The sequence below is a fragment of the Limanda limanda genome, chromosome 1, assembly GCF_963576545.1.
Source record: "Limanda limanda chromosome 1, fLimLim1.1, whole genome shotgun sequence".
Classification (NCBI taxonomy): domain Eukaryota; kingdom Metazoa; phylum Chordata; class Actinopteri; order Pleuronectiformes; family Pleuronectidae; genus Limanda; species Limanda limanda.
Window position 1 is genome coordinate 30,569,787 of NC_083636.1, and position 23,781 is coordinate 30,593,567.

General features: G+C 42.0%; 1 protein-coding gene across 1 annotated transcript; it reads right to left on the bottom strand.

Moving 5' to 3' along the window:
• Positions 1-1,580: 1,580 nt before the first annotated feature.
• slc45a2 (solute carrier family 45 member 2) lies at positions 1,581-22,420 on the bottom strand. The gene is made up of 7 exons (XM_061080358.1): positions 21,949-22,420; positions 18,868-19,044; positions 12,665-13,032; positions 10,824-10,967; positions 6,981-7,104; positions 3,868-4,073; positions 1,581-1,802 (listed from the first exon to the last, which is right to left on the bottom strand). Exons 1-7 carry the CDS (start codon positions 22,418-22,420, stop codon positions 1,581-1,583), a joined length of 1,713 nt encoding a protein of 570 aa, XP_060936341.1.
• Positions 22,421-23,781: the final 1,361 nt, after the last annotated feature.

The window sequence follows — 23,781 nt, forward strand, 5'->3', positions numbered from 1 at the left end:
GGAGGTGGGTCCATCGACTTAAGATAAATAACATTTTCACATCTCAACCCAGCACAACATTTATTGAATTTCTCTTAGTGCCTGCAGGAATTCAAACCTGTACCTATGTATACCAAACACATACAGAACCTTGAATTAGTTTGGTTTAATGTGAAAGTGATTTCATAATGTGTATTTGACTTTTTGCAGTCATACTGCAAAAATTACCCTCGAGGTGGCAAATCACCACAACAATAGCTCAATATTGTCCTTCTGGGGCTCAGCACTGACCCATAATTTAACCACCAGATAACAGAAGTTTAAGGACTTAATCAAATGCCATGGTTTAATTCTGTCTTCAAACTTTAAGAATCGAATGAAATTAGAAACAGAACCCATACATGCATATCTGACGAAGATGGGAGTCTCACAAACCCATTTTAATATTCCCCACCGCATCAGATCAACACAGCTGTAGTTTTAATTATTTGTTTAATTAAGCTAAAGGCGTAATTTCATGCACATTCCACAGTCTTATCTGATATAAAATGAATAAAATGCACCTCACACACACAAACACACACACACACACACACACAAACACACACACACACACACACACACACACACACACACACACACACACACACACACACACACACACAAACACACAGCATTTAATCTGTTATTGGAGGAAAAATGACTCAAATCATACTTAGAAATGGGAGTTCCTCAGGAGAAAAGCTAATATCTCGATTGATCTCCAGGGTGCTTTGAAATACATTTTCAAACAATTGTAGATATTACGTGGAATTACATAAAAAAATCGCATTTGAATGGGCCTGATTCACAGCGATAAACAACTGAAGCCTAGGCAATGTGTATGGCCTTGTCAGACACAGCAACTGACTTCTGCAGATGACAGTGTGTTAAAAGAGGGAAAAAAGGCTTTGAAAAGTGAGGGAGCGACTGATCTCACTCTCTCGGCCTGGAAGCAGAAGCGGAAATATAATGAGGAGGTAGTAGAGATCATGAGCATTTGAAAACTTTCAGCAGAGAAAAACAGCCTTTTAGTTCCAAGCTCTGCATATGCTGTTCATCATTCTGCTCAGTGAAGCTCAACCTTCAAACTAAAGGAACAGAATGTAGGTTTTGAATCAATAATGAATGGATTGGGTATGGGCATTTTCTGGAGTTGCCATTTACATTTGAAGAACGCAGCAGGAGGTATGGCAGGCAAATGCACATCTATTTCCATCAATCACATGTTTTTGTTTACAGCACGTTGACAGCAGCGTTTGCCCTCATCGCCGAATGTTCCCAAATTCCTACTGTATTCTAACAGAAGCTCACTTGGACATTTTCTTGAACTTTTCCCGCCAGCCCCCAAGTAAAATGTACGCAGCAACTGACTCGAAACTTTGGATTCTCACATAAAGCCCCTCTGGAAAATGTCAGGAGAATATCAGGAGCTCAGTGCATGACGGTTTAAATCCAATTAAAGGAATCGATAAAAACATCAAAGGCATTTTATAGATACAATAAAGAATCTTTATTTATTAAAACAAATACAATTTAAAATACAGTTTATAGGAGCAGAGTCATTCCACGTATTTGATGAAGAAGGCGATGAAGATGCAACCTAACAGAGACACGGTCGAGGCCGAGAGGACCACCACTATTACGCTTCCTGCCAGGTTGACCAAGGCGCCGAGCCCCGCCCCCACGATGATCTGAGCCAGCTGGACCATGCAAGTGAGCGCGGCGCAGTCCACACCGGTGCCTCGTTGAGTTTCTTTGATTCCCTTCATCGCCAACTGTTCCTGGAAGAAGAGAGATGATTGGAGAAGAGGTGGAGGGGGAAGAAGAGCGATATCTGATGTTATCAATTCCTCCATTACCAGAGATGTCCATGGCAGAAAGCAATCAGTACTTGGGGAAATGGATTCAGCGGCACCTTGGGCGATTAAATGTTGAACGTTATCACCAGAGAACTTGATTTATTGATTGAGGACACGAGGACCCATCAAAGCTGCTATTGAAAACAAGGCTTTCTTCAGCACCTATTGATTTTTTAACAGCAACCTAATTGAACTTATTGTTTTCTTAATATGATCGTTATTGGATTATTCATTTTTCAAGCAGTATCATGAGCAGCTGTCAGTTGCCAATTGTTCCATAATGTTCTGAATGGGAGTCATTTTGTATAAAATGGCAAATTAATGAGTTTCAGTTGTCATCCAGCAAAATTAAATTATAATTTTTTCAGAGGCCTTTAGGAAAAATGGAAAACCCAATCTTCTTCCAGATCTGCACTCTCCTGATATTAAAACACACTTTGTTAAATGCCAGAGACTTGGCACAGGGAGTTTTAAATCTGAGCTCCACAAACCACGTCTCCTGCAAACCTGTGCTGCCAAAATTGTTGCAGTCAATAGTAGCCTCTAGTTTGGTGCTCCCAGTGTGTCAAGTACACTGGGAATAAACTGGTCTATAGCTTTTCTGACCAAAACTGAAATATGGATGTATATATTGGGTATATTGAGCTCAGCGTGCGAATGGACAAAAAATATTTTTAAAAGTTTACTGCTATATAGTAAAATGTGTATATGTTGCATAGTAATGCTTCAGAGATCTTTAGGTTGAATCAATATTTAATATAAATGTAAGCATTACATGATAAAATAAAAGTTTGCATGTGAAATCTTAGTCAACTGTGTCTTACTCACTTACTCTCTATTAAATATAAAAATGTTGACTTCTCTGTCCTCATTCACTGCACCTACATATTTGAGTTGTACAACAACGTTTACCTTGTAACACCGTTCATTATATTATGTCATTTGATGGCTGTAACATAGAACCTGTTTTCCTGGACAACATAATTATCACTGGTTGAATTATCTTAGTGTAATAAAGTAAATTGGGTTATAGGGGCTATTAACTATTTTTAGATATGAAGGTAATTTTAGCCATCTCAATGAATTACTCTTCAGTCAGGGGAAATAATTATGAATAATGACCTCTGTTGCTCTGGAGGGAGTTCTCCAGAGTAATTGCTTGGTTTTGACTCAAAACCAGGAAGGGTGTTGTGACAGACAGCCTCCAGTTGCATTGTGGGAAACCTATGGGAAACCTGAACCCTAAAAGTACAAGGAGTATTCATTGGAATGGATATACATAACCTGCACGCCTGCTGTATATATCCCAATCAGGCAATGGCAACTTTTGCTTGGTTTATCCAAATAAGATGTAGGCTGTGTCTCGAATAATATTTGCTGGGTCGTCCAATATGATCAGTTATTTTTTCAATCCTAGTTTGAACCCACCTCTATACAGGATGTAAATGCTCTGATAATTATGCAAATAATTATTTTATTTTTAAAATAGTTTAAATTAATCTACAAATCATTGCACTTCTAGTGGACATTGTTATATGGCTCCCTTTGCTTGTATTATCTGTATTGTTATGTGAATCAACACCTTTGATTGCAGATTGCCCCTTAGTAAACACCCTTTAGAAATAAACTGACTGACAGTCATGGGTGAAAAGTCAAAGGTGCCCTGCTGAGCTTTTGACCCCTTGCTGCACCTTACACGCAAATGTACAGTCCTGAGGAGTTTTGGTGGGTAACAATGAATGTAAATATAACATTGTTTGTTTTTAATAAATTGCCACAGGCCACTGTCACACTGAAGAAGGCTTAGTCGAAACAGCTATGCATTCTTCCTCTATGCTAACATTTGTCATTGAAAACCAGGGCTCCTCCTAACTAATCTGAGAGTTGCACACATCCCAGCTCTCTTTGTTATGTCTTTGGTTGTCTTTTGATCCTTTGCATCTATACTCTGAAACTTAAACCTTGAAAAAATAAAGCATCTCTTTACCTGCTCTTCACGCTGATACTCTGCTATGAGGTTGAATGGGATGGTGTAGAGCGTACTGGACATGACACCGAACACGGTGCACAGGATGAGCGTGGCAATGATGTTGGGGAAGAGGCCGATCAGGCTGGTGCCCATACCGAACACAAAGTAGCCCATGAAGTATAATCCTTTCAGGCCAATGTATGGGAGAAGGAAACGCTGCACATCTGAAAAACACACAAACACAGAGGAGGTCACTTTTACGGTGTTCAGACTTGGCGTCACCAGGGCCAAGTTTAAAGAGACTAAACAACCCTTAAACAAATGCAGAACATAACACAGGAGGGTTCATGACTCAGCAGGTTACTAATTGTCAGTCTGCCTTCCGCTTAGAAGTTTTGACTTTACAGTTTGCACAGCAACTCAATACATTCCACAAAGTGCTATCCATCCATCCATCATCCATCCACCCATTGACCCAACCCGCTTATCCTTTGAGGATCCTTGAGGGCTGGAGCCAATTCCAGTTGACATTGACTAAGAAGTAGTCTCGGCTTGTTTAGTACATCAAGTGAAAATCACTGTCACCTTGAACAGAACGGTCATATATTCGTATTAAACAGCCAAATCTGATATGACTGACAAAGGTCTTCATCAGGAATATTCCTGTAAGAGACGACCGCAAGACAGCAATTTTCATATTTATATTTTCACGGGAAGAACAACCGTTCACATGTGATCTCACGTGTGATTCAAGAAATTTAAGTCGATTGGAGGTCTCAAAACTGATGATTTGAATTGTCAACGTTCAGGGGGCAGCTGTTGTCCCTTATCGCCAACGGGGTTTACCTCCTGCGTTAAGCCATGTTTGGTTTATGGTAATTTAGTTTAACAGAAACATGTGATGTGGCCATAAATATTTCAGTTGTATGTACTTGGGATTCATTATGAAACTGCAGCAGGTCAGAGACCAGCTTAGTACAGGGCCTTAATGTATGGCGCCGGACACATTTTCTGACCACACTGCAAAAGAATGTGGTCACGTGTGTCCCAGACCACCTCTGAATGTGCTCTAAAGCCTCTTTTCCACTGATCTAAAAACCCACTAACACAGTGACATGTGGCTTTTTTCTGCAATGGGATATGGATGGATACAATCCTCCTTTGCTCCCAGATCAAATGACTCTGCGGTGAACACAGGTTTCTATCTGCTCTGGCTCTGGTAGACAGTGATAGAAACAAGACACCCTGGAGAGTTCACTGACTTCCTCTTTACTTTGACAGTCTAGACACTGCACCTTTTCTGGCAAAGCGTTCTGATACATATTGATCTCCCGGGCATTGGCGCAGAAATAGCTGTGAACGTTTGTGTTCTTATTTTTGTGTGCGTCTCCGGCACAACGTGCAACAGCGATTATTTTCTTGTACCGTGCAAGATACAACTCTGGCAAGAGCTTTTCAGTTCCTGGCAGGTATATGACATCGAACATGACATTGTATATGACATCGAACATCGAATCATGTTTCCTGATGAACGTGATTCATCAGGAAAAAAAACACAATGGGGCAAACTCTGTTGTGGAAATGGGAAAAGAGTCAATTGCATTTTTTTAGTGAGTTTAGTGCAAATATCCACTTATTATGGTTTTAAAGAGGTATGAGTGATGAAATCTCAAATACGTCCTCTATGCATCTTGGTTCTGTTCACAACATAGAGCTGTGATCAGATCACTCAGGACGTACTATGTCTCTTGGATGATTGTGATTTTTAATAACGCCAAATACGAAATTCAGGGTATTAAATTTTGTCTTTTTTTAGCACTTCACCTCTCTGAGATGTTGCCATAGTGTTTAAGTCCCTGCAGAATGAAAGCTGACTGGACGTGTAATTGACTGTCTAGAGTAGCAACATCAACTTCAGCACCCAGACTATAAATAGAGCCAGATTCCCCCCTCAGGTGCAGCATCAATGCCTTCATTTTTTGTCCAAACTGTTATTTTCCTTACTTTTCACAATATAGCAGACATTCTGTTTGGATTTCAATGGATACAAGTCATCCTTCCTCTGGGAAAACGTCTTTCATTCAAGCACGGCCTGCTAATGGCTGGCTGACGCATGTCGTGCAAGAAGAAAAGTAAGTGATCGTTGCCCAGAGCGACATAGTTTCCCCACAAAAGCTCATCGTCCTTCACAGGAGCAAATGATGTCGCTGCAGGATTGGGTGATTTTAATTAAGAGTGGCTTTAATGATCAATGCGGAAGCAACCACCCACACCTTTCTCCCGCCATTCACCCACCCACACAATGGCAAGAACAATCAAGTGAGTCTCTTTGAATTATTTGGTTTTCTGATTGAATTGGTCATGAACACAATGTGATTGCGCTGATATCGTGCCCTTTTTTTTTTGCCTTCTTCGAACATTCACATCGCTGGTGGAGAAAGAAAGAGAACCCGAGGATTCAATAACAGCTTAAATCTAATTTTGATCAGTGACTTCAAACAAACCCTTCTCCGTAGCTGATCGGACACGGACGGTGTTCAGAGGGAATATTAAGCCATTCATCTTCCTGACAGGACAGCTGGAGGTTCTGCAGGATCTGACTAGATTTGCATCTTCTGAGCATCAGCTGCTGGACAACCGGCCTGACATTTTGCTGTAAAGCCATTTTCCAACATGACCCTTTTCCAGGGGTGTCTTTCATATATGAAGAACGCAGCTCTCTTTTTTTCACCATCCGTAGTGTTTTCTCTTCACAACCATTTAACTCTTTGTTTCAGTCTACAAAACGTGTGTTCCCATCAGTGCTGTAGAGCGTAGCTTCCTCTTTAATGTCCAACCATGTGACCATACTAACGGTCTGCATGGCCTAGAACAAACTGATTAGAGGTGCTCACCAGCTCATCTGATTCCTTTTTAAGTCTTTGGTTGTTTTCCTGGCTTTTACCCCACATTTGCATATTCTTTTCCAACCTTCAGTATACATGCTGGAATCACATATCAATCAATCAATCAACAATAACACATTTATGCACGTCATGAGTTAAGTTTGTGATATTGCATTTTTTACATTTGAGAGAATTCGATAAATAGAGTTAATTTCACATCCATTCACTTGTTGCACGTGTACTTACAGGAGTAGAGAGCAGACGACACAGCGTTTATACACAGTCCCCAGCAGCCCACTTCTACTCCTCTCTCATATGTGGCGTAGGCTGTCGAGTTGTGCTCTGCATAAGGGTTTCCCTTGTATACAATCTGCAAAAAAGAGGAAAGAAGAAATTGCTCATTTCCAGAGGAGAAACAGCAAAAGTATGCTATTTACATTCAGGGTCATTACTTTCAAATACTGTGACTGGTACAGAGGAAGAAAACAAGAGTCCGAAGCACTTTGGATTAGCAAGGGGATATTTCAGAGGAGATGAGAAATACATTTTAATCATGAGTTTTATTCGTTTTTTGAAAACAGAGGCAGAGTTAAATTACTGTGTAATGTAAAATGCATTAGGCTGTTTATGCGGTGCAATAACAAATAAGAACACACAAGAGTATATAAAATATATATATAAAATACATTACTGCAGTGTAACAGAGAAAAAGCAGGATTGAAGGGTGAAGAAGGTTGCTTCCACTCTACAGGGATTTCTTTTTGTCTTGAGGCAAAGAAGGAGACATTATTTTAAATCTGAACCCAGTGACTGGTTGACTTTTGACAAGTGCACAAACCTGAACGTTTTTTACTGTGCACGTAGGTGGAAACCAAGTTATTATTAATTCTCATAAATACACAGAGTGCTGTCGCCTCACAGGGAGCTGACCAGTTCTATATGTTTGAGGAGTTTGTATGTTCTCCATGTGTTTGCGTGGATTTACTCTGGCTTCCTCCCACAACATGCTAAGCTGCATGTTGTGATAGGAAGTTTTACCCTTTTAAAGTTGAATCCTGTCACTGAACCTATATCAAATACCGGAAATACTGTATTTGCTGGTACTTGATTCTTGTAGGGACATAAACTAAAAGTTATATTATGAAGTACTACAGCATCTAACCACTGAGCTTCTCATATAAATATTGGTCGTCTTTTTTTTAACCAACTGGAGGCCAATTCCCTTTAACTCAACATGGGAGCCACCTGCTACACATTTCTTATCCACGATAACAACGTCTGCAATTTCAGATTTTGAGCCGGTGCATTAGGTCTTAGTGAAGCGTGGCATTGGCTGTTGCGTCACAACGTGAAGTGCATCCTTTGATCAGCATTCACACTGTGACACCCTGCAGCATTTATAACCCTATTTTACATCAACAGAGGATTACACATACATAAAGGCAGCCCCCCCCCACCACCACCACCCTGCTCCACCTATCTCTCTCCACAGAGAACAGGGATTAATGGATCGTGTCCCTCACATTTCATCTTATTTAATTGTGTCACTTTGCCTCATGAGTAATGTTAAGGGACGATAATGATTAATCTCATCAAGTTCGGCTGACAAATAATTGTTTCATTGCATTAAATACCTGAATTCCATTTTACAATAACATGAAGCAATTAAAATAATTTAACCTGCACATCTGAGTAGATGAAAACACTCCAGATTCAGCTCTTCACCTCGGGCTGCTTACGAGAAACATCTGCTCTCAGATTTCTTCTCTGAATGACAAATTATCTGGTTGTTGACAAATTGAATTGTCCATCCCTCATCTTGTCAGCAGTTGCATGATTGTAAGATGCAGAATTTAACTGCACAACAGCTGTTAGCAAACACAACAAGGTCAGCAACGCATGCATTTGATTATCTAAGTCGCGTTCTACACTGGTAGCCAAGGCTATTGTCGCCTTCTTTCCTCCAGAAGGGGGTCATGTGATAGGATATTGCGAAGAGAAACACCCAATCAGCAAGTGGTTATGAGCGTCCAGGTCTTCTTTCCCAAACATCTCCCGACTAAAACTCTACACGGGAACAGCAGCATTTCCAACTACTCGTACTACGTATCTAGTAGCAGAGTTAAAGGGTTTTCAAACGACAAAGTAGTAATAGGGATGTAGCCTGAGACTCCAGCTTCTACAGCAGCATTGAGCACACTGGCTACGTCACTGTCTGGTGATGGGGGGGGGGTTGCCGCCTCGCTGATCGTAACAAAAAACCCCAGAAGGCTGTAAGAAAGAGCTGAGCTCCTAATCAGCCCACCAGCTCTTCATCTATCAGCTGTGCTGTCTGAGTGGGGCCCACAGAATCATCAGGGTCTGGAGCAAACCAGCGCTCAGCCTGTTCATCAGACAGAGACAGAGTCACCCAACCGCAGCTTCTCATTTAGAAACAGGTTGATGAAGAGCTTCTATACCTGCAGGCCTTAAGGCTCCTGATTAACCACATCTAACACCTCAGTGTGAGCAGCTTATCTCACCCACTGATGTCTTGGTTAATGCACCTGCACACTATGAAGGAGATGAGACCATGTGCAATCCCACTGTATATAGAATCCTTTTTGTGCCTCATAATGTATCTCTTACTTACGCCTCTTTCTATTATTAACGATGTATTTATTTGGTGAGGTTGTGGATAGCTGTTCAAAACACCCCAAGGTTATTGTGGTAAAGCTGTTCTTGACATATTATGCTAACGAAAAATAAATTTGAATTTGAACGGCAATAGAAACAGAGTACTGAATATGCTAATTGAAATGTAAAATTCAGATGCCTTGCGAAATTTGAAAGACCGTAACTAACGATCACGCTCATGATTAATCAATGAGTTGTTTTATCTATCAAGCGTTGGGAAGTTTAAACTTTCTGTCAAGTGCTCAGCCTGTATGTGTGAGTGTGTGTGTGTGTGTGTGTGTGTGTGTGTGTGTGTGTGTGTGTGTGTGTGTGAACGCCTGTCCCCTAAAACTCCTCCGGTCTCTATACTTCCAAATAACCCACCCAAATACAGACAGAATCAAGCCTTCAACTTTTCACCAACGTCATTCAAACTCGTGGTTAAACGCTTTTTGCAAAGCTTCAAATATGTTTTCTGTCTCCTTACATGAAATTAACGTGTTCAGGATTACTTCAGCCAGCGTACAGCCCCACCAACACATGGCCAGATCCACATGGACATGTTTTTGTTTTAAATTACATTTTAAAACCAAAATCATCACAGGTTTTAGCTTCATACCAGCAATATCCGTGCCCTGGCACGTGCATGCTAATGAGACAGATGTCTGATAAAATCCAATCGGGAAGCGGGTCCCTGCATCATCCTTTCCAACTTTCGAGTTTTCAGACTAAAACGGGACCAGCAGGGATTCCAAACGACTCTGTATGAGGATAGAAAGAGGATGCAGCCTCTTCTTCAGCTCTACCTTCCAGAAGCAGCACCATCGCTCTGCCTCACCCTTCCCTGCAACACTCTGCACAGAGTGGACCCTGACCTCTGGAGCACGGCATCCTGGAATCACTTTAGTCAGGTGCCTTTTGTTAGTTGAGTAAGTTCACATATTTACTTGGTTTACACCTTTTCAGATGTTGTTAAATCATTGTGTTTGTCCTGCCCTTCTCTCCGCTGCCGTTCATTGAGTTCATCCTTTTTGTAAAATCTGAACATGAGTCTCTAATGTGCGTGGGGGGAAAAAAGCCTATGACAGTTTTCCAAAGGAGCCATAGGTGACACTTTGAAGTGTCTGCTTCGGTCTGGTCCAAAATATTCCCTTTACAATGTGGAGGAATCACACTCTGGAGGCTGACACAAGCAGAATGCATTTTCAATTAACTGATTATAAAAATTAAAATCATGAGCCGGTAATGACAGCGACACTAATGACGGCCATTCACTTCAAGTCTCTTGGAGTGAGTGGAAAATGAACTGTGATTAGGAGCTTCACACAGAACACAAACAGGCAGACGGGCCATTTGTCTTTGTCACAAATGGCTTTGCTCCTTTTAATTAAATGTGTCCATGACCCTATGCAGACGCACACACAAAATCAGTACCTGTCCCATGAAATCGGTGAAGAAGAGCATGTTGCAGAGGAAGGCCGTCCATCCCAGTAGGTGACTGACACACAGGCAGCGATAGTGGCTTGGCATGTTCATGATGGCTTTCATCATCGACCGGAATGTCATCCTCTTCTGTGCCTGCAGGTAGAGACACAAACATCACACACATCACTGCCATGAGCAACAACACTGACAGGATTATTTACACTGTTATGGATATATGTTATTAATCCGCCCGATCTCCTAGCCCCTGCTACTCTACTGGTATTTACACGGCAAGCTGCGCTTAATCACACATCTGACGACAGCTATAAAAAGCCACTGTCTGCCCCCTCAAGATCTTAAGCAAAGGAATGAGGGACGATGTCAGATGACTCACACTGAGGATGTCGCTCAAGGGTCGGAAACAGCATAATAAAGGATTAAGAGGCAAACTTAAAATGCCGAAAAAATATCGACAATAAATCCCTTTGAATCAATCAATCATGAATCACAAATCGCACAGAAAATATTTTTGATTTGTGTGGCACTAAATTAATAGAAGGACAAGGACTATCTTAGATAAACGATGAACTGTCAGAGATGATTGATCAAAGTCTTATGATCCAAACTCCTCTGCTAAACTCTTCTCTTTATAATGTTTATTGAAGCTCAGCCGGAAGGGATTGATGATTGAGTTTATAGAATAAAAAAGATGTAATATATCAGTACACGCTGACTAACTCCATGCATAATGCAGGAAATTGTCTCCACCCCCATTACGCCATGAAAGATTCAGCAGGTTATTTGAGGAGTTTCGTCTGCAGGGAAAAGCCTCATTAACGACTTGAAGTTTGAAAACTTTTAATATTCATATTTCCACCTGTGAGCGGCTTCAAACTTGAGAATATTTTTAGTGGTGGAGATAGCGGGACGGCTCCTTTGGCCTTGGCCCTATTTTCAGATGCTCTTGTTCCCGGGGATGGATCCTAATGGTTTTGGTGATTCATTGGTTTGACACCTGGTATTTTTTTGCGTTAAATTAGTTCAATCAGGACTGTTGGGGGTTTATGGCAATCCAATCAGAGTCAGCCATGATCTCAATAAGCCAATCACGCTGTTGCTGCCAAACTTGAAATCTGTTCTCTTTCTCTCACTGTCGGCTGTAATGGTCTTAAGGGGTCTGTCTGTATTTACTTTCACAGGACAGTTGTGTCTGTATTTACTTTCACAAACAGATTCATACATTGCAGTCACAGCCGTCAGGGACAGTTATCTTACCCAAGGACTCTTCGGCCGGCAGAAGTAAACCCCACTCCCCCTCCTGAGCCCCAACCGCCAGCTGTCATTTCAGTGATTCGCTGCGACCCTCCTCCTCCCCAATGACCTCCTGTCTCCATATCTAGTGTCCACGCATCTCGCTCAGCTCCTCTCCGTTCTCTGGGTCCCTTCAACTACCGCCAGTGTCTGGACCCCAGTGTGTTTTCGTTCACATTGCAGCCAGACCCCCATTCAACCATGACATCTCGAGGGGGTCTCAACGCCCAACAAACTCTCATTCACCTTCTCTCATTTTCCATGGCAATAAATTTTCCATTTTTCAATTAAAGTCTCTCGTGTTTGAAGTATTGGATGGATTGCTATGGAAATTTACACAGACATTTGTGTTCCCCTCGGGTTGAGTCCCTATCGTCACTGTGTCAGGACTTCACACTACTACACTGCACATCCATTCTCTATCCTCTCCCTCTACATGCAATGCATTTCTATGACCAGGGTGAGCAGTAGTTTAGAAAATTTAACGACGAGTTAGAATTAAAGTAAATGAGTAAATGTTCACCCTGCACATCACATACCTCTTTGTTTGGCTGCTTGGCACTGGAGGTGACAGAGTTGGCTTCGCCCAGAGCAGAGAACGACCTCGGTCTAAGGTCCGGGAACGACACCGGGACGACGGTGGGGACGAGCTCTTTGGACATTGATCCGTAACCATTGCTGTGGGATCCCAGTGTGCGCAGGGCACTGGGAGGTGACGAGTTGGTGGCAGATGGGTCTTTGCCCAGAGCCTGCTCTGGAATACTGAAGAGGTGAACAGTGAGGAAAATGCCCCAGGTCAGCGCTGCGAAGAAGTAGATGACTTGGTACTCGGAGCCCAGCAGCTGCCCCAGCACGGAATGACCCCAGTCCATGGCGCCCACCAGGTAACCACAGGCCCCGCCCAGGCCTGGAACGCACAGAGGCAGAGGTTAAAACCCCATGCAGATAGAAAATGGCAATTATTACAAAGACAAAATACACCCTCAGATACTGTAACATCCTTTATCTTCCAGTATATTTGATAGAGGCCACAGAGGAGAGTGTGGTCCTTCACGTCAATAGAATGGGACACAGCCTCGAGGCTACATGGTCTGTGATGGCAGGTTTAGTAGAATCACAATTCTGTTGTGGTTGTACCTGTCTTGTTGCGGGAGCATCTCTATGAGGAAAGGTTCTCCCCAGTGTGTGTGTGTGTTTGTGTTTGTTTGGCAAGTAATATTATATAATCATACACCTACTGTCGATAAACTAGATTCACAGGTTTTTCGTTCCACTTCGGGGGAACAGCAATATGTAGCTAAAACAATACAAGTTGATATAGTGAAGCTGCTTTTTGGATATGCTGCTTTCAATCATCAGGCTTGTTCTTCACATTTTCTTCCTCAAAGTTTATCTTGCAGTTTTTGTAGTGTTCCTTTTGTGTAGTTAAGGCTGACTTCATGCAACGTCCTTCACAACAGTAAACAACATTAACAAAAATAGTTTATGAAAACAATAGAGATAAAATTCATAAATACAAATTGGAAATAGTAATGATTAAAGTGCATTCATACTTATGTTACACAAGCACTTATTTTGTTTTCAAATGGCAGGATGACATGAATATTGAACCGTGGATTCTGTCGCCGGTAGTTTTCTAAACCTCCTAATTACTGTTGCAAAATCCTCCATTGTGATGCTCTCATCAACTCTCCCATCTTTTCTCCAGGTACTTCAGGGTCAAAAAAGACGTACCGATCTGCTTTACTGAAGACCTTTAATTGCCCGTTAAGCCTTTGTTCACACAAAACATGGTAGAATCAGGAAACAAAGCGAATAATTTATTTTGTTTTGATGTTTTTTACAGTAAAGGAAAAAATATAAATGACACGTGGTAGAGCACATTCATCTTCCGAGGCCAAACATTTCACCAAATGTATCTCACTATTATCATAGACAAATAAAAGGAAGGCATGAATTATTCTGATGATCTGCACCAAACTGTACAAACACATAGATCAAAATAATAAATAAATAGAAAAAAATAAAATAAAGAAATCAAAGAAAATGATGAAGAAATTAAAGAATATTGTTAAAGAAGTCAAGGAGAAATGTTGGAGATACTGAGGAAAAGGGTTAGGGTGAGGGGTTAGTGGAAAGTGTGTCAAAATGTTTAGGCTATTGAATAGAAATTATGGAGCATGTTTAAGAAATTGAGTAAATATGTTAAAAAAAAGGAGGGAAAAGGAAGAAATGTTGAAAAAAATTTGGGTGAAAACTTGACCTTCGCAGGGGGGATGGAAATGTATTTGATTGATAAGTCTGATGAACTGGTTCAGCGATTCATCAAACTGTTGTCCCCTGAGCAGATACAGGCCTCTACAGTCAGTCACCTCAAATACAAGGTATTTTTTCTAAACTCCAGCGAGTGGCAGGCAAAGTAATAACCCCTCAGAAGTCCCGCTTCACTTGCCTCCGCATGACCTCCGTTTGTGTTCGGCGTGACACACCCCACTGATTCAAGATCCGTCTCCGCTGTCTTTCTGTGTCACTGATGTCCTCTTGAGCACAAAACTTTCAGCCCCTACAATAGCTCTGACGTTTTTGTATTGCAGCGCAACAGAGCAAAACAGAGACATCGCTGTGACTCACTGTGAGAGAGGAGGAGATTCAAAATCTGATCCAGGTGCAACTGAATTTAAATAGGCCATCAAAACTTTAGCAGATTCACTCAACAGCAGAAAAAACTGTTTCCTGTCAAACCTAATGAAGCTCACAGTTTTCACCGAAGTGGCTCATATACATTTATGGGTAGAATAACAAAACGTCCAAAGTTCTGGCTTTACAATCACACAGAGTTCACACTAGCACATCCGTCAGGCTATGATCAGGCTGAATGTGCTTATGGATAATATGATTCTCATTTATGGTCTCATTGTGAATGTAGCCAGGTGTAATCATGGCCTTGTTTAACGTGTGCAGAGATGTTCAATCCAACTGAACTGACAATACGAAATCACCATGATGGCTAAAACCCCACAATCTCTGTCCACAAAAGCTTTTTAGCTCCATCTCGGTAATGATCTCTGTCAATTTAAACACACCTGAAAACCCATGTAACCATTCACTCGTCATTCAGATTGTCTGCTCTGCATTTGGTTGCTCAGCTGCCGAGGCTCGGAACATAATGGGGAGAGGTGTAAGAGCAGGGAGTTCTTGATGAGGCGGAGCTGGAAGAAAGATGTAGCAACACTTTGCATTCAGCATTGGTGGTTGTGTTGTGAAAGATAAGACCCGGTCTGGAAGCCAACGTTAGCAACTGCCAGCAGTGTCTGCGCGTCCATACTAAATGCAGCCGCAGAGTTTTCCAACAATAACCCGGGCACCAGCAGAAGTTCCAAAAGTTCTGTAGTGCTGAGGATGCCAGGCGAATTCGAAAGTCAACCTTATTTACTTTTGTAGTATGTGAGCTAACTGCTTGGCAAGGCAATGCAGGACTGGCCAGCAATGCATATACAAATATGAACTTGCTATTGGCTACATGGAATACAGATATTCAAAAAAACAGTGTGTTGGTGGGTTAGTCTGAGTCTGAACCTGCTGTGGATACATAGAGGAGATCATTATTTTATTTTCTAGGGGTCCTTCCTTCCTAATTTCCCGCCTCCGACATTTCAGATACAAATAACAAAATCAGGTAAATTGGATGAGAAAGTACAGGTTCACTATAAACATCTGGAGGGAGCAGGCTGTACACCAGCCGGTGAGTGTTAGTACGCCTACTGCAACGAGAAATAAGTGCAGGAGATGATGTTGTGCAATTTGTTTACTTTCTGAGAGTCTTCACAGTTTGTCAGGAGCTTTGAGCAGCATCCCACTAATAACTGATGACAGTCACCTCTGAAACAGGGTACGTTTCTTCGGCCACAACAATGCAATCTACTGCATCTACTGTTTGTTTTCCACTTTATTCAAGAGTGTGTTCTTTCGGTTAGAGAGCAGGATGATTACACAGTCAGATTTTGTAATGTCTTCGCTCAAAACCCTGCGCTCGCACTCTAACTGTGAATGTGTTAACGTTTGCTTTGTCCTGCTCTCAAACTGAGGTACCACACTCTTGAATAAATAAAAACAATATAATAAAATATAGGGTAAAAAAAAACATATAACCAGGCTGATATAAATATTACAAACAGTCCTTGTAATGGCCTTTTGTTCTGAACTCAAAAGTTTTAACATGAGGCTGAACGTACTAGTGAACTTAACAAAGTCAGAATTTCCGGCAAATATCGAAGCAGTTCATTATGGTGATTTATTTACTTACTAATGCATTCAAACAGTGAAGCGATCACTTAACTTTCACCAAAAGATAGAGTTTTAGAGGTTGAAGTCATTATGTTTTGCAGTGATTTGGTCATAAACCAAAGTATTGGACAGATTCAAATTGTGGCCAGATGAAACAATTGATACTCTCACAAATATGTCAGCCTCAGGGTGGCAATAGATAAAAGGTAACAGGATCACATACGTCTTTAAGATTGTGGTTCGGATTTATGAAAATCCATCAGATAGATAGACCCTATTTCGGTTTAAATCAAAATAGGGGGGGCGATTGATGATGCCATCCAGAGAATGATTCATGGATCTTCATGAAAATAAATCGTGTGTGCAAATTGGGGGCAGATCCAAATAAAAACCCAGATGTAGTGAATGTGAAAATGGTTCCACGACTGCTCCATCTTTTGTGTCCAGTTTAACGTGAGTCTGTAGAAAGTCACTGACCAATGACCTGTGCGCTGTTGTCAGAGCCTGTGAAACTCCAAGTATTGCTAATAATGTTTCACAACTGGAATTTACTCCCAGGGTTCAGCGCGGGTGATAAGCCTTATGAAAAAAACAGTACATGAATCACTGAGAAACACACCACGGTTTCTGGATCCTGCCTCCTCAGACCTCACATGCCAGCAGTGGCAGGGAGTCATGTGCCTGGCCTCTGTCTCTCTCTCAGCCCAGACCCATGACTGCAGCACATGACTAGCTCAGGGCTGGATTACAGCCTGCTCCCACAACCCAGTGCCTGCTGATAGCTGAGCCAGTGCACACACCAAAAAAAAACCAACACCAAGCAATGTACGAAATGATGTTTTCTTAATTCTCTACGGTTTGCCCTCATTTGACACATGCAGTATCCGTTGAAGGTTAGATGAGCACAGATGGAGTTTGAAAGGAGAATATCAAAAAATGACATTTCCCACATGACTGCTGTGTAAATCACAGATTTATGCAACCTTCAGTTTTCTAATTGTAATTTTAACAGTATTAACTCAGCTTGTTTCTTCTCCTCATATACCGAAAAGGGGCTGATTTGGCTTGTGAAATATTTTGCTGTTATACAACAAAGTGTGGGGAGTGGCAGTGCTGATGGGTCCTCAAGTTGTCATGTGAAAAACTCTTTAAGAACTGACATTATCCAGGATGCCGTGTTCACGTCAGCTGCATGTAGGGCTCTTGACCAAAAGTGAAAATACATCTGTTGTGTGTCATCACAGTTTAAGAGTCTATTTATCAACCTCACTACATGAAGGGAGGCGGGCTGATGGGTTAAACAGGGGCAAACATGTAGGCATTTATCTGTATCATAGTCGCTGGCAATTCTTCTCTCTCAATACAATGAAGGGAGTCCCCTAAGAAAGAGTATGTAATTCCCTGAGAGATTTATTATGAAACGAAACGTTTATTTATTCTAAGCCGTAAAACCAAGAGGGGGTATATAATTCACAAATAAGTGTATTGGCAAGATTTCAGTGACAACCTGGATAAACAATTATCACATTCTAATGTGGCGCAGCCGGGTGCAGCGGGCAATGCCAGGAAGTGATTGGCGAAAATGTCAAAAAACGCATATCACAATGTTAAAGAAAGTGAAAAAACCAGAGGTGAAAACCCTGATGGAGGTGAAAGTGATTTAAAAAAAGGAGGGAAACTGAACCTGGGAAATAATTATCTGTGGTGTCATCACTGGGAGTGAGTCCTCTCACATACACTCTTCATCCTTTTAACATACATAGATATTTAACAGCAGAATAAAGTTAATTCCCATTATTCAGGAAAAGGATTAATGCTCTATATTTATTATTTGATTGTTTTTAAACTACGATAGTCATTCATTCTGTAAATGATTATTTGCAAAGTTTTATTTTGAATTCAACGTGTGTTCTTTTATTAGTTTATGGAAGAATTTTGGCTAGAATATGCTGTTAAGAATTGTTTTAAAGTTGCATTTAAATATCTGGAAATCATCTTGCGGCCTCACTCTGTGTCTAGTGACCTCCCAGGGCGTCTCATCATCAGTGCTCTCACCTAACTTGTGTAAAGAAAGTTACAATAGCCCGAACTGAAGTGTTCTTTGTCCTCTCCTTGACTCTTGTAAGTAGAAAGACATGCAGCCAACACAAAGACAACAACACAGTTTCGGGAAATCATCACAGTGTGGTCTACCTCCGCCCACGTGCATGTATTCAGTAACACCAGATCCAGCTGAACTCTGAGAACGGCTGCCATATGCTGGTCTTGAGTTTAATGATACTCTCTCATCTATAAGCTGCCCACAGGGCAGTATTACCACTAAAACACTCAGCGAGCAAATAATGAATGCTGATTTATTCAGGGGGCTGGTCGCAGAAATAATCATAAATAATCATAAATAATCATAAATAAACGCAATGTGTGGCAGAGTGGGAGCAGCAGCTCTGTTATTACAGACCTGTTAGGAGCGCGTGGTAGTGCAGACCTCGCTCCTTGTCCTGATGCGAGCACACGTCAAACAGATAGGCCTTGATGGGCCCGTCGATGAAGTCGGCAGCGAAGTCAAACAGCACGACGCCGAACATCACCACCACGATGGCCCATACTCTCCTCTCCGACCTGTCAATCACTAGAGCTGCAAAACAGAACAAAGCAGAGGATTTAAATCATAGGAATAAGATGAGCTCAGCATCCATATATTCATTTTACAGACGTGTCAAATGTTTTCAGGTGCACTGGAAAGAATAATCCACATCACCGGAAATAGGAATCCCAGTGGAAACGCACAGAGACAGACAATATGAACAGCTGTCACCCCAAAGAAACCAATTATTTGTGACAGGGGACAAAAGTAGAAGCCTGACAAAGTGTGATGTCCAGTCGAGTTCTCTGTTCTCTTTAACAGAACTGGAGATCACTACAAAAATATAATCACCTGCAAAACACATGTAAATTAAAACAAGGATTTGTCATTTTCTATATCTATACTTCTATATTGAAGTATAGAAGAGTGTGATTAGTTTGCATGGGTTTTCTTGAGTCTAAATATCCTGTGGGTGTGAATGTGAGTGTGAATGGTTGTTTGTCTTTTTGCCTCCATCCTGTGATACACGGGTGACTTGTCCTTGATGTAACCTCTCGCCCAATGTCAGCTGGAATTGGATCCAACCACCAAGTGGATGGATGGATGGTTGCTTGGTTAGTTAGTTAGTTGGTTGGGTGGTTAGGAGCTCAGGCAGGTGTTGGTTGGTTTGATGGATGGATGGATGGATGGAGGGATGGATGGATGGATGGATGGATGGATGGATGGATGGATGGATGGATGGATGGATGGATGGATGGATGGTTGGTTGGTTTGTTGGTTGGTTGGTTGGTTGGGTTGGGCGCTCAGGCAGGCGTTGGTTGGTTGATTTGATTGATGGATGGATGAAGTAGGTTTCAAGTCATGAAAAGTAAGTCACAGTGAGTTACATCAGCACCTCCTGACCCTCTTTCACTTGGAATCTGACCTATTTCTAGGAAATTTACAATTTAAAGTCCTTAGAGCAATTCACATGCAACAACACGCCGTTCTTCTTTTTCTCTCAGATTAGATGGAGGGGCAGCTCCAACAATGCAAACATTATGCCACACATGATTCCTGCAGATTTACGACAACCCCCCCAGAAACCCAAAGAATGTAATCAGCTTATCAGGGGCACGTCAGGAGGAGGGAAATACGTTATCGTCCGTATGATGACGATAGAGACAAGTCTTTTTAATAGAAACTAAAACAAGCACAGAACGTTTCAGAAAGTAAAAGGGACTTTTAGACAAGGGGGTTTCTTATGATCAAAGCTTTTAACTAAGGGCTCTGCATTTGACTAAAAACAGGGGTGGATCTGATTGACCCCTTAAGTGTCTCTGTCCTTACTGAAGCAGGAGGGATGCATGGATGCTGGACATATTTGGGTGCTCTGTGTAAGTCTCGGCCTCTTAATTGCCCCCGATTCAGAAACATCCGCGATCCGCCAGACTAATAAATAATTTGTTGTAGCCCTCAAATCACAACTAGTATACTTTGCACATTTCATTCCTACTTTTCATGTGTAGCAGGCTGTTAAAAAACTACATTTCGGATGTTTTAAAATCATGTCCAGTAATTTTCTCTCATCCTCTTATCCTTTAATTAAAAGATACGATCAGGATATCACTGATGATGTGTTTTCAAGCCCCATGATCCCAAGTTAAAACCGCCAACTGTGAAAATCAAAAGTTGGCGAAACATGTGCACTTAACTCCGCCGTGATCCCGCGGAGCTGCTCAGTGGGAAACAAAACGGCACCACAGCGACTCTGCAGTAAATCAACTCACTTATCTCCTTCTTTTTTTGTTCGTCTTTTCCCAAAATTCAGGACTCACATCTCGTGGAGTCGCCCTGGGCCCTGGCAGATTCCCATGTAACGGTTTGGGTGTTTTAAACGTTATCAGCCACTACTTCAAAGTGAAGGCACAATAGGATTTTCCCGGTCATTACTCACAATCTATCTGCGCTGTAGCAGACTCACAACCACATATTTAACTTCAGTCACAAGTTAACGGTTGTAGCCTGCCAGAAAAATCACGGCCTAACATTTAACAAGTTTAATCTTTCTTTAATTTCCCTGATGGTATGTCTGGTCTTCCCCACAGAGAGAGAACAGACGCTGGTATAGTTTGGAGCCTGAGCCTTAAAAAGTCAGGGCGATAAGACGAAGCTCGAGGGCACAAACATAAAAGCTATAATCATTGTATCAGTGAGGGAAAAAAAATCCAATAAAGTCACAGGCCTTGATGATGGTACACAATGGCAGAAACCAGCTGATGTTATGCGGCGGTATGCTGACAGAAACATCAAGATAAAAAACGTTGCATTTGTTGAGATTCATGAGACAGGTCACAATTCCTTTTTTTGCATATTTCCAAACAAGAGCAGAATTGAGATCAAAGTGCTGTCAAATTTCCACAGCGTCTTCTACAATGCGACTGTTTCTCCGAGATGAAAAGAAATGATTAATTATTGTCTCTTATTTCCCCTTCAATCAAAGCAAAGCCGGCTCCAAAACAAGAATACATTTTCTCATATGACAGGACAACAAAGGGAGAGGCGGTGGACTAGTGGCAGAAACTTGGACTACTGGCAGAAAAAGGTCGCTGGTTCGACTCCACAGAGTTTCAACAAGAACTTACCTGGATAAAATAACAACATAAAGACGAACCTGGATCTGTCCAAAAAAGATCAAAAGACTATTCTCCCTACCCTGTCTAGTGCCCCTGAGCAAGGCACCTTACTCCCCTAACATCTGCTCCCCGGGCGCTGTACATGGCTGTCTGTGTGTCTGTCCAAAGATCACACCAGATGGGATAAATGCAGAGGACTAATTTCCCCATTGCATGAGTGTGTCTATGTGTCCCTGTGCATGTGTGTGGGATAAATAAAGTGTATCTTCTTCTTCTTAAATTGACGGCAACACTGTCTGGCCCTGGAAAAGACAAAAAACACTCCCACCCAATCCCTTACCTGAGATGACAGCATCTCCATTGAGGAACAGGGTGAGTCCCATGAGCATGAGGATGCCCAGGACCACGATGTAAGGCCTTCGCCGGCCCCATGACGAGCGGCAGTAGTCGCTGGCCGAGCCGATGATGGGCTGTAGCAGGAAGCCCAAGATGGGGCTGAGCAGCCACACCAGGCTGTACAGGCTGCGAGGAAGGCCCACGCTCAGAAGCACTGGCGTGACAAAGGCCGCCTCCACGGCGTAGCAAAATTCCCTTCCAAACATGACCATGCCGTGAAGGATGAGGCGGCCCCGAGAGCGCCTGGGGGGCTCCACGGCCCCAAAAACGCCGCTCTCGCCACTGTCCATGTAGTCCTGTTTGAAGCCAGTGTGGTCTGTCGAGTACTGGTCCAAGGAAGAGGTGATGTGTTTGCCAGGCTCCGGCACCTGGCAGGCCTGGGGCCGCACAGACTGGTCCTCTGAGAGAAGCGTCATGGATGAGAGCGGGGAAAGAGGGGTGCAAGGAGAGAGGGAGGAGGAGAGGAAGAATAAAAAAAAGGAGAAAAGAGGAGATTTGGGTAAAAGAAAAGGGACAGTGTGGTGGTGTCGCTCTGAATCAGCCAGGTGATGAATAAAACAGACCAAACGCCCAGATCCTCGTACCGGTGCTGAGCTGAGGCTAATCCTCCTCTCTACTGCATAGCTGAGCAATGAGTCCACACGGCTTTACTTTACATGGGAAGGTCTGCACTCAGCTCTGAGCGGAGCAAAGTTGAACTTAATGAAGAGGAGAAGGAGAGGGGAGGAGAGAGGGAAGTGGGTGTATTTAGCAGATTCTTGGAGGTCTCTTGTCTTGGAAGCACTATAGTAAAGGCCAGGAGCGGCTCACGGGTGTGTGTTTGTCACATGTGGTGGTTGTAAAAGGGTTATTGATTCTGCAAACAGCAATGATTAGACAGTGGAAGTCATTTGTTTGAATGAGATGCTGCTCTTTTAGACAGGAGGCAATTACCAGTTTGTTTTATTACTTTAATTTGAACTTTAAAGGGCACATTTTATAACAATTATTATTTGTTTTTGTTTTTTTGGGGGGGGGGGGCATGTGGGGTCTTACATGTGTGGCATACACTTACATGTACACTTTAATGTTTAAAATGATCATGTTTTGTATAATACAGTCAATTTCGGCAGCACCTCTTTTCATAATCTTTATGAAATGCTCCATTTTCACTCACCAAGAAAAATGCCAGTCTGCTCTGATTGGTCAAATGACCCACTCTTTTGTGATTGGTCAGCAGCTCAAAGCACGTGTGGCAAACGTCATGCCACTAACCCCGAGGCTTCCCGATCAGTCGCACACACTGACACCATCATAGCCACGGGAACAATGGTGCCGGCTCTGCGGTGACATGAATCTTTGTGATGTTGATCATAAAGAGGTAAAAAAAAATCCTGGAATCCAAATGAGGTATTTTAGACTTTTTAGGAGTTTCCTGTGGGAGAAATCAACTCTCTTTACTTCAGACTTTGGGGATTTTTGATTCACACAAAAAAGCTGCAAACTACACAGGCATGTGAAAATGAAAAAGAAATGTACATTAGATTTCTTTATTTATCCACACAACGGGGAAATTCACTTGTTACAGCAAAATAAGAGAAAAACAGAATTTAAATAACAGTGCCGAAGCACAATAAAAAAGATCACAATATGTACACTACTAAAAACTACACATAATGAGAGTACAGAAACAAAAACAAAAACAAAAACAACCTGCAAAACAGACACTTAGCAAAAGCAGGTACTGGGGAGAAAGTGGAATGATGTAAGTGTTATTGTAATGAAAACAAAAATATTA